Source organism: Mangifera indica, chromosome 19, assembly GCF_011075055.1.
Source record: "Mangifera indica cultivar Alphonso chromosome 19, CATAS_Mindica_2.1, whole genome shotgun sequence".
Lineage (NCBI taxonomy): Eukaryota > Viridiplantae > Streptophyta > Magnoliopsida > Sapindales > Anacardiaceae > Mangifera > Mangifera indica.
This window is the reverse complement of record NC_058155.1, coordinates 4,748,088-4,760,493: the sequence shown is the minus strand read 5'-3', so window position 1 is coordinate 4,760,493 and position 12,406 is coordinate 4,748,088. Positions and strand designations below refer to the sequence as shown.

The 12,406-nt window shown below is 33.9% G+C and overlaps 2 protein-coding genes across 2 annotated transcripts; one reads left to right on the top strand and one right to left on the bottom strand.

The window, feature by feature from the left end:
- The first annotated feature begins 4,464 nt into the window (after nucleotides 1-4,464).
- LOC123203483 (expansin-A4-like) lies at nucleotides 4,465-5,431 on the top strand. Its single transcript, XM_044619833.1, has 3 exons — nucleotides 4,465-4,621; nucleotides 4,717-5,035; nucleotides 5,122-5,431. The coding sequence occupies exons 1-3, from the start codon at nucleotides 4,465-4,467 to the stop codon at nucleotides 5,429-5,431; spliced, it is 786 nt and encodes a 261-aa protein (XP_044475768.1).
- A 4,165-nt stretch (nucleotides 5,432-9,596) lies between these two features.
- Nucleotides 9,597-12,183, bottom strand: LOC123202572 (protein SENSITIVE TO PROTON RHIZOTOXICITY 1-like). The gene is made up of 2 exons (XM_044618508.1): nucleotides 12,045-12,183; nucleotides 9,597-11,343 (listed from the first exon to the last, which is right to left on the bottom strand). Exon 2 carries the CDS (start codon nucleotides 11,295-11,297, stop codon nucleotides 9,732-9,734), a length of 1,566 nt encoding a protein of 521 aa, XP_044474443.1. The 5' UTR covers nucleotides 11,298-11,343; nucleotides 12,045-12,183; the 3' UTR covers nucleotides 9,597-9,731.
- Between the last annotated feature and the right edge of the window lie 223 nt (nucleotides 12,184-12,406).

The following is a 12,406-nucleotide window of genomic DNA, read 5'->3' as shown; positions in this document are numbered from 1 at the left end:
GCAACCTACATGAGTTATTAAATGCTTGAGCATAAGTACATGATGCATGAAAGCATATTATAGTGGCTTTAAGCATGAGATAAGGTAGCAATATTCATATACATATTTTCTAGGGCATTAGGGTTTTGTTTTCATGAGGGACATGTTCCTATACAACTTTATGAGGAACTTGTTCCCACAAACATGTAAGTGGGCTCCAATCCCACAATTAGTTGCAATTTAAAGAATTTTATGAATAGCCATGAAAATATGCTTTCTCACAATAATTAATATGTTTTCAGGATATTTATTTTAATGGGAATGTCCTTGAGTTCCCTCATGCACATGCCCACAAGCAAGAGCTTTTAAATTATTTTTAACAAGCATGCCTACATGGTTGTGTGCGTATAAGGCATTATCTGAATTAAGTTAATATACTTAACATGGTTAGGGTTTCAAATACATGCTTCAACCTAGTCTGATCGACATAGCATTTACAATTTTAAATACATGATTTTATAAATGCTTTCACAATTTTTTAAATGATTTTAAGCATGTATTGCATATCATGTTAAGCGAGTTAGGGACATGAGTTAGAACCTTAGATTATGAGAGCCATATAAAAAGGATATGCAAGCTAGACAAAAGGAAAGCTAAGTAGTAGGGAATAAGTAAAGACACCTAGATGGTTGTCTACTTATTGAATGTTTATAACTCATTATTTCCCTTTCTATATTTTGTAGGTAAGAGATAAATGTAGAGGCATTGGGGTTATCTATTAAGAGATTGCATGAGAGGACTTGTTATGAGTTCACATACTTATGTTTTATATATTTTTGTTTTTCACATTTATTTGTAGATAATTTTATTATATTTATTCATTTAGACACCTTATGTATGTTTATTAAATGTTTATGTTGAGTTTTTACTGATTGAGGTTTTAAAGAATATGGTATTTGAGACTTCCACTCAAGATTGTGATAAACATGATTTAAGTAGTTAATATTTTCTCTTCAAGCGTCTATTCTCCCTTGGGGTAACCATCCAGAAAGGGATATGACAAAACTCTAACATGATTCATTTGTCAAAGTGATTTTTTAAGGTTTGATACCAAAGAGTTACCTACAATCATTGTTGCAAAGTTAAGTTATCAAGCTCTAACTATTTGCATTTCCATAATGTACAAATTGAAAGTGATCTTTAAGGTTTGTGGTACAAATCTATTGTCGGAGTTTCCATATGTATGGTTAATAAGTTATCTATTGCCATAGCATTGACTTGTTTGGATACACGAGCATTACCAAGCAAGATTTTTCTTGCTTTTTAATGTTGTAGGCTAGCTATTGTAGTATTATCTGCGAACTCTTCTATGTTTCCTCTTCTAATGAGTTCTTCAATCGTGTCAAGAGATAGTAATAGAGGTTGGTGTCACTTCTAACACTGTAATGGTTATGGCTAACTCTTCTAGGTTCTCGTTTAGAATGGTCTCCTCCCATTTTTCATGGATGTGAAAATATCCCCGCATTCTTAGTAAGCTGCATATATTTGGCTAGTTGTTTCAACTAAGGAATATTGCTCTATGGAGCTGGGTTTTTTCTTGGCCTTTTGCCCCTTGTTTCTTGGAGTTCTCTTGTCGATCTCCATTGACTTTCTTTTCTTTGATTTTTTTTTCTTGCTTACAGTTGGAGTGATGTTTGAAGCTTCTAAGCCAATGTGCCTAATGCCAATGGAGTGAGGTGCCTAGTGCACTTGTGGGTGAATGAAGATTCTTCACCCAACAGACATTTAGGTGGTTATGCAAATTTGACTTTTGGGTTTGACAAGCAAGGTCATTTAACTTATTGAAGTCAATTATCAATTGGACACCCAATAAGTAGAATGACAGGAAAAATCCTAGTGCTCAGAACTTGCATTCACTAATTGCCATTGACATTGATTCTAGATGTTTCAATGAAGAAATAGTACCTAGTAACTAAATTCCTCCTAAAACCCGTTCCAGGAAAAAATATATAAAAATGTCCTAAATCTATAACTACTACGTGAGAACGCAAAAGAAAATGAGAAAAAATGGTCTTCATTCATGTTCAAGTGTTATTTTTAGTTAAGATGATCTCACATGTAGATGATCTTTCATGGTTGGATCGAAGTGACATAACTAACTATATGACAATTTAATATCAGATATATCTAAGACAACAAGAATCAAGTTTAATGTTGGCTTAGACAATCTTGTCACACATTTATTTTATCATAGTGTTTTGTGTAAATACTTTTAGAGTATACAATTGAGTGGATAAATGTTGTATCATCATATAATTGAGTATTATTTTATCTTTATTTTAAATCAATCAATCATACGATAACACATCATCTATGACTCAACTGTGTATTCAAAGTGTGTATATTTACAAATCACTTTAAAGTCTGCCTCTTCTTTCTCAAAGCTCCACTTCTTCAACTGTGGCCTAGGTTTGATCCTGTTCTTGCTGATAAGCAGTCTATAACCTTTTCCTGGCCGAAAACACCCTCAGCCGACTACAGCCTTCCATTTGTTTTCTCAAGCTATCGTGTTTGCTTTTGCTCCCCTCTTTGTAGCTAGGTTCATCAGTGAAAGGTGCCCAAATGTCGCCCGAGTTTTGGAGGAAGCTGGTGTCTTCTCAGCAGCCACGGCTGGTTTTCTCTGCATTTCAATTCCATTACCCTTAGTACTCAAGTTAACCACCTGGGCTATCCACGGACTTCCCTTGCTCGCCATTTTGAGGCTCTCATAGACACCATAAAGGAATAAAAATCTCTCATCTCACTCTCGAAAAACCCTATCTCATCGGTTCCTATTGAAAGTGGATAGAAAAGAAGCTATACAAGCAGAAGGAAGATTTCAAACAAAAAATTATGAATACTTGGTAGATTTAACAAACACATGGAATTTGGATGGCAATTCTCTTTGTTTATTTGATGGATTTAAAGAAAGAGAGGATTTCGTGCAAACTATGGGTTTAAGTTACTTGAAAATTATTAAGGAATCTAGGAATTTTACTTTTTTTGACGCTACTTTAAAATTAATTTTCCTATTTTTCATTTAAAGAAATTTGTTTGACGTTTATAATTTAATAATTATTAAAATATGCGTTTTTAAAGGTTTACCTTTGTTTATCTACAGGTGCAGATTACACATTTCACTTCATTCTTTCAATATTTCAACTTATAAGTAAATAATCGAATGATATTCTATTCCATCTTTTACTTACTCTTCCAATCTATTTCATTTCCATTCTCCTTTCTCTTTAAACAGAATTTGAGCTAGCAAAGATGACATAAAAGTAATTGACCTTACATTATAATTAACAGAAGAGTAAAACTGATTAAAAATAAAGTTCAATAAAGATCAATTAAGCAAAAAAATCAACGATGATTGTTCTTGGTTTAGATATGGGAAAATGAAACAGAAGAGGAAACCAAGAAAAGCTTTCAAAGAATTTGACCAGGATCAAGATGGCTACATATCTCATAAGTCATTATGTGGCTGAATTCTACATTCCACTTGATTCTGTTCATCCAGCTGACCTTATTGATATTTTATTTCTAGGAATAAATTAACCTTATGGGAAGCATAACAATATATAAAATATGATACTTCACAATTAATAAATGCAAAATGCTGGTAGAAAGCATATATAGAGTTAATTATCAAAAATATTATTATTTTTAATGAACAAAATTGAAGATAGGATTGTAATTAAGGAAAGATAGGAAGTAGAGTTACATTTCTATATGTTACATCCTTGTGTTGTATTCAGATTTAATTTCTTTATCATGTTTTACATGACACTGATCTAGTATAAAGTAATTACTTTTAGATAATTGATATGAGATAAGAACAAAATGTATTCTTGTAGGTTGTTGCCTCCGGGGTGAAGGACTTCTAACCCATGTTATGTTATAAAAATTTTACAAAAAATTAAGATTAGTTGTAGTTATCACCATTTATAAAGTATTTAATTATGTGTGGTTAGTTAAATTTTAACCACTAAATTAAAGTTTTGACAAAATTAATTAAAATTTTCGATAATGGGTTTCTTGATTCTTCCAAATTATAATTTCTTTCTATTTAAAGTAGGTGGCATATGTTTAACAAAGAAAATGTGGTAACTTTTTTTTTTTTTGTGTGAGCTAAATATTCCAAAATGAAACAATATCTGTTAGACTATATGAATTTTATGATCTGTTATAAAATTTCTGTTCGACTATCGACTATATGAAGCTAAAATCATTTCTTTTGTTTTTTAGGAGTGGCAATGAGTAAAAGGAAGCATAACCCTCTTAACCACCGAAACCACCAAGTTCTTATGCAACCGATCACAGCTAAAAATGGCTCAACTACTGATAACTTCCTCGAAACTTCATACAATATATAAATTTGTGTAACATAGTAAACTAAGATGCAAGCAAACAATCAAAAGTAGAACATTTTTCTATCATCTCACAATGGCATTCCCACGAAAAGCTGTCTCAATCATATTATTGTGCTTCACTTTCATGTTGTCGCATCACCTTACCTATGCTCGACGTAGGCCAAATTTTAAGCCTGGTCCTTGGAAGAGGGCTCATGCTACGTTTTATGAGGGAGACTCAAGATCATTCGGTACGCTAATATTAATTACATGCATCATTCTTCTTATGTTTTGTGGTTCTATGGACTATTTGCAGAAGTTTTAAAGTTTAATTTTATGATTACAGGTGGAGCTTGTGGTTATGATGATGTATCTGCACAAGGCTATGGCATGGAAACAGCAGCATTGAGTTCAACTTTGTTTAATAACGGTCAGAGTTGCGGTGCTTGCTATGAGATTAAATGCACTGATAGCCCTCAATGGTGCAAGCGTGGACAGCCATCTCTCTTTGTCACGGCCACAAACCATTGTCCACCAAACTTTAATCTTCCAAATGACAATGGAGGTTGGTGTAATCCACCTCGCGAACATTTTGACATAGCCTACCCAGCATTCTCTCATATTGCTGAATACAAGGCTGGCATTGTCCCGGTTGAATATCGAAGGTCTCCTTCTTCCATTAAATGAACATTTTGACATAATCAGTCTACCATTAAATGAAGTTTTCTGACTTGTTTGAACACTATTGCAGAGTTCCATGCCGAAAGAAAGGAGGCATTCGATTTACAATTACTGGGAACCCCTACTTCAATCTAGTTTCAGTATGGAACGTGGGAGGCACAGGAGAGGTTGTTAGCGTGCTAGTGAAGGGTGATGACAAGTTGAAATGGACAGAGTTGAAAAGAAATTGGGGACAAAAGTGGGAGACCGATCAAAGGCTGATTGGAGAGTCACTGACCTTCAGAGTTAGAGCAAGTGATGGTAGATACTCAACTTCATGGCATGTTGTCCCCAAAAACTGGCAGTTTGGCCAAACTTTCGAGGGTAAGAACTTCATGTAGATAACATTAAAGTTATAATTCTATTCAATAAAACTATATGTACAAACAATGAATACAAATATGTACATAAACGATGATGTAATATCTAGTCATATAATGATACATTATTATTTGTGTATGAGTTTGTACTCATTATTTATACACATAGTATTACTCTATCCCAATTACTAGCTCTCATCTTTTATCTTTGTAAGATGGCTTGGTTAGTCATCTTTGATTGCTCACTTGTCATATGAAATCTATGGCGTCAAAATCTACATATGTATTCTAATATAGATTTTTATGTAACACATTAGTTCAAATAATAATAGTATTCCCAAAAGCTAAAAGAAGAAAGCCACTATAATCTTATAGATTTTTAGAATGTTTTGAATATGTTCCTTGCTAAGTCAAATGCAGCACACCAAAATATTAAGTTAAAAATAAAAAAATAATAATTTGCAAAATTCCCAATTGTATAATTTCATGATTCAAGTTACATGGCTAAGTCACAATTTAAAGTTCAATTATATCTTTAAGAACAACAAATTGTGATTGTCATAACCTTGAAAATTTAGATGATGAGTTTATATTAAATTCCTTGAGAAAGATTTTTGCCAGACATAGCCACAATTTTCACAAAGTATTAAACATACGAAAGCAAGGGTTTTTTTTTTTTTTGGTACTTTGTGTATAAAAATCTGATACTCATAGCCTTGAATAAACTCTAATCTTCATAATAAAATCATGATCATCATAGTTGTAAAATTTATAAACCATTAGAGAAAAATTTTCTCATTTATTAAATTCACGGAAAGAAGAAAACCATGTCAAATGGTTAACTATTATTTCTTTAAGTAAGGATGTTTTTGCATATTATTTCGAATTTGATCAAGAAAGAGATTTTCCGGATATTAGTAAAAGCTTTACTCATTTAATCTACGTCTAAAACCCATATCAAACCGACCAAATCAACCCTCATTCAAACAGAAACCATTTTCTGCTAAAATTATTTCAACACTTTTGAAATTAGAGTTGGATAAACATGTACAAATCGATTACTTAATGATCAATTAAAATGTTACATGTCAAAAACTACTTTTGGAAGATTCGATGCAGATAACCATTAAGAATTTATACTCAATCCTTCCACTTGAGTGGAACCACCCAATAGTAACAAAAAAATAATAATAAATGAGGATAATTAATCACTTTTTTTTCTTGGTTTTTCATTGCAATCATTTCCTTTCTCTTTTGCCAGTTGTCTCTCTGCAAAATGGGTTCATTTCCTTTCTCTTTCGCCAAATGTCTCTCTGCAAAATGTCAACAACTCCATTAGAAAGTCGTTACCCAAAGAAAAAAAAAAAAACCACTCCATTAGAAAGTGCCTCTTTAACAATTGACCCGCCAGGCTTACCACCTTCCAAGTAAAAGAGATGCGCTTTTTGTCTCCATCCTTAAGGTTTAAGTAAACTGAGGGCAGTAAGTTATCTTGTTTTTCCTCAGTTCGTTTCTGAAGGGTTTTTTTTTTTTTTTTTTCCTGTTCTAGTGCCCTACATTACTTTTTTCTTTTGACATTTTACACATCACCTAGCCTATAATAAGATAAGGTTTAAGTAAAAAATGATTTGTATATTAAAATATATTAAACTATTACGATATCTTATGATAAATATAATTAATATATATATATTTAAAAAAAAATTTAAATATAATAAATATTTATAATATTTTATAAGATGATAATATGATAATAAAAAATTTTTATTTATATTTTATATTTTTATATTATTATTTATCATATAAAAAATTAAATTTTGGATATAATATAATTTTTGTTTTTCCTTCGTGAGTTCCTCGTTGACATTGTGTCATGGTATTTGGCCAAAAGACTTATTCCCACCTAAGGTTTAGTGAATTCTCAAATTTTCACCCATCAACTTTTAAAAACTCAAACACCTATCTATGATTTGGAAAACTAACACCTACCCTCCAAAATTAAGATAAAATTAAAGGTAAAATCATTATTTAATAATAATATTTAACATTTATATTATTTTACCCCTTTAATTTGAAAAAATAACAATTTCGCCCAATATTAAGTTTTGAAAAGTGACATTTTACCCCTTGCCTAGGGTTTCCAATTTCACTGATGAATTTTTTGCCAACGATGGCCAATCTCTCTCTCTCCGGTGTTCAATATTGGACTGACGATGTTTGGATTCGACATAATCCAGACGAAGAGTTTCAACTCTTTGTCTGGATCTTTATCATTTAGACAAAGTCTGCTTCATTTGGACGATGATATCAATCCAAAAGAAACCGATCTCCTTATCTGGATCGTCATCATTATCCAGACAAAGCCGATTTCGTCTGGACGACAAAGATTCAAACGAAATGTTTCGACTCTTTGTCTAGATTTCGTCAAATCTAGATGTTATCGGTCTAATATTGAACACCAAAAAGAGAGAGATCGGCCATCGTTGGTCAAAAATTCATCGGTGAAATTGGAAACCTAAGGTAGGGGGGAGAATGTCACTTTTCAAAACTTAATTTTGGGCAAAATTGTTAGTTTTTCAAATTAAGAGGGTAAAATGATATAAATGTTAAAATTATTGTTAAATGATGATTTTTCCCTTAATCTTATCTTAATTTTGGAGGGTAGGTGTTAGTTTTCCAAACCATAGGTGGGTGTTTGGGTTTTTGAAAGTTGGTGGGTGGGAATTGCAAATTCACTATACCTTGGGTAGGAATAAATCTTTTGGCCTTCTTTTAAATGTTCAAGTGTTCCTGTTACTTGAATTCAGAACAGTAAAATACCAAACTTTGAGCGCTTCTCTTTCATATACTTGAGAATCACGACGTGAAATCAATGGACATATTTGATCTTCTCAGGGCCTTCTTCCTCTCAATAGTTGCCAAAATCAGCCAACTTTTGCGAAGAGCTGCACCATTACTTCAACCACCACCACCCGCAGCACCTCCTACTGCTTTCGATAATGAAGTGACACTAGCTGGGCCGCCTGCTCCGGTAGGTAATCAGTATAACTTAGAGTGGGCAATGATAGTGATAGGGTTTTGCTTGCCATCAGCAGTTGAAATAGCTCTCCAATCCTTGCAAATTCATTCCCAGTTCCCCCCTATGTTCCATTTTCTTTGTCTTGCAATCATATTCTCCTTCACTTTTCTCTTTGTCAGCAAATTCATGAGCTCAAAATTTCCTACAGTTGCTCTGGCTCTCGAGCGATTCGGTGTTTTGTGTGCAGTGACGGCAATATTTGTAGCCATCACAATTCCACTTCCTTTGTGGCTCAAATGCGTCGCTTGGACCATTTATGCCATCTCCTTCCTCATCGTTGTATTATTTATATATTCTTTCTGACTCAGAAAAAAATAAATAAATAAAGATAAAGATGTTCACACCTTATATAAATATCGAACATTTATGAAAAAATAATAACAAATTAAATTTCTGTTGATCCAAGATTATTGAACTACATGACTTGAAATGCATTAGCTATGAATGTTTCAGTCTAATATTCTTGTGTTTTGTTCTTGATGCTGTTGCATTTGGTGGAGTCAAAGGAATAAGCGTCAAGCAAAGAATCGTTGTGTTGTATCAATGCTGACATGCTTGTTCCAGAGGAACCTAAAAGCGCTATGAGCTTTTCTACTATGGAACTTTTTAAGTCTAATAATTTTCATTGATTTATGGCTTATGATGCTTGTGAAATATATGAATCAATTAATCCATAGTGTTCCATTTTTGTTGCATTATGTTGTATATTCTGTCTTTCTTCCTTTCCGATTAGTACTCCTTCAATTTTCAACTGTTATTTTAAGTTAAGTTTTACCCTTGAAATTTTGAAAGGCATATTAATGTTTGTACAAGAAAAATTACTCAAAAAGTAATCCAAACCTAATCTCAGTTCTATTTTTAGAATCTGACCTCGTCAACATCTTTACTGCAATTTGGCTTACGGACCTGTGATACCAAATCTTAATAGCCATAATGCTTCATCCATTCAATGCATGTAAGTCAAGTCAACACGTATAATCTGTACATGCTTCTTAATTTGAAGAATGCAGATACATTTTTTGTCCGTCTCCTTTTAAGTTTTTCAATGATCCCGCTGATTTTCAGAACCTTGGAGAAGTTGATGCCGGCTCAGTTTTCTTAATAATGTAACAAACTCATAATAGAGAACATTTATTCAAGTACAACCAATTACAAGAACATGGAAACGGGATCACCTTGACTCACAAATATGACTAATTATAATAATCCTAAAGCAAGCAACAACCTAAACTTAGTAACACTTCAGGGTTTCAAACTCGAATCCCCTCCAGTTTTTGGAATGTAATTACAAGAAACTGGAATAAGGTAAGAGAACGGACTCTCTGAATCATCGAATGGAGGTCGAGGGAATTCATGAAAACCGTCAAAGTTACAGGTATCAAAGTTCAATGACGAGAATAAACTAGCTGAATCATCAGCACTCCCTTTGCTGTACATATCATTTTGAATCCCCTTTCCAGTAGGAGCATTAGAGCTGAAGTTGAAACTTATACTGCCAACTTTGCTTGTTGCTTCATTGCCTTCTCTTCGATCAGACGGCCCTGCAAGTCCTTTGTTGGTTTCATCAGTGGGAATGGCCGGCGTGTGGCCTTGGAAGAGTGCAATGTGTCCAAATAGCTTGTCTTTCCTCGAGAATGTGGTGCCACAGGAACAAAGCCATTTATCTTTGCCACAATGCTTCTCATGAGTCTTAAGATCAGCAATAACAGAGAATTTCTTGGTGTTGCATCTGCTGCAGATGTAACTTTTGTCGCAATGAGTTCTCTTGTAATGATTTTTGACACACAAAATACTCTTCAGAGGCTGAAATTTTTTGTGATCCTTGTTCCGCTTGCAACCAGCATATGGGCAGGAATACCTCTTAATAATCATTGGTTCAGAATCATACCCCTTTTGAGGTTTTGCAAGTGCTGCTGGAGTTTTATACTCATCTCCATGACCTCTCATGTGCATTCGTAAATTTGCATCCCTCTTGAATCCTTTGCCGCATATTGTGCAGAAGTGAGTATGAGGTGCAAGGATTTCTTCTTTCTCTAGTTGTAAGATCTCATAGGATCCAGGAGGGAGGTTCTCTCCTTCTTCTACATCTTCTTCATCTTTAATTTCATGCTCTTCAAAAGTGTGGTTCTGTTCAATCACACTATTGCCACCAAGATCAACATGGTTTAAATTATTCAAAACTTTGGTTCCAGGACCACTTTGCGGCTGAACACCACCTTTAGGGTCATCCACTGGCGGAAAGAGAACCCCAGTAAACTGCCCAAGCTGTCCAATGGAAGGAGCGGCAGCTGAAAAGTTGTTCTTCACAGATGGGAGAAGACTACCAGCAGTAGAGATTAACTGAACAATAATAGAAGTGAGATCGGTAGTGATGAGCTGCTGTTGCTGAGCTACAAGCTCATCCGATTGCCCCAACACTTGGCCTCTTCGGCCGAAAATCAAATGCACCAAGTCCTGCAGCTGGTGGATCTTTTGTTCCAAAAATGAGAGGTTATTCAGCATAGCTTTTGGATCCCAATCTTCGGTTCTATTCGCCTGGAGTGCCTCATTCATCTGAACTGGGGACTTGATTTGGTTACTGGAGTTAGAAGGAAGCGGAGACTGGGTTTGTGGTTGATTGAACTCAGGGAAGGGAGAATTCATCCTCATGGCATAATCTAATATGATCTGATCTTCCCACTTCTGTGGTGGCCGCGAATCAAAATCAGCAAAAGATGAGTTATTAGAAGACATCCTTTTTGGTAGTTCATCTGAGAAGGAAGAAGACTTCCCCCAAGTGTCTGCACATAGACTCCCTTTAAGATCCATTTTCTAAAACCTTTATGCAAGTTTTTTGATCCAATAGCAATCACACCTAAAATTTCATTTGAGATCAGAATCACTTACTGAAATTCAAAGCAAAAAAGAATAACTACAATGATTTAACATCAAACCATTCACATAAACTCGGAAAATTAAACAGGCAAAAAGGCTAAAGCATGATCTTCAACAAAACTTCATAACCCAAAATCTTAAAAACAACTGAAATCTCAATTAAATACGACAACTTCAACAAAGACTCATTTGATCTGAAAATTCCAGTTGACTTCAAAATCAGAAATAACATAAAAATCCAACTCTTTCTCATCATATTCAATATTCTAGCACAATCTGAAAAACTCCATTAAGAATCCACTTAAAAGTTAAAACAACAAGCTTGATTTAACAGCCAAAGTAATAATCTCTTCTTTACAACCAACTGCAGATCCCCAATTAATCATAAAATAACAATAACGTAAAAAAAAAAAAAAAACCCTTCATTTATTACAATTACTAATACAAAGTCCCAACTATCATTTCATTTATACTATATTAAACAAAAAATAAACCAAAAATCTCATTCTTTCTTCGCTTAAAACACTAAGCTAGCAAACATTAAAAGATCTCAAAAAGATAAACTACCATGTTGAAGAACAAACTAAAACACCAAAAAGAAGCAAGATTCATCATATTTTCCCACTAAAAAAATGCATGCAACTCGTAAAAAGGTAAAAAAGAAAAGATTTTGAGGGTCACCCGGTTGAAAGATTGCTTAGATGCTCTGTTTCTGCAGCTGAGAAAACAGGAACATGGAAGAAAAGAAGAGAATGAAAGAGAAAGATTAAGCTCCACGGACTCCATTTATCAACAATCTGTGTGTGTAACTTGTGTTTGTGAGTGGGACATAAAGATGGTCAACCCGTCAATCATTACCGTCCGTCTTCGTTTGTCATGTTGTAAGATTTAAAGATCAGCGGTGGACAATGTGGGTCAACACGATTAGATGATTCTTGGCCGTTGATCGGCCATCACTACGCGGACAAGCAGAAACATGAACTTGAAAGTGAATTTACATTTGCTTTAACCAGATTCTGGGAAAGAATAATTATATTAAGGAA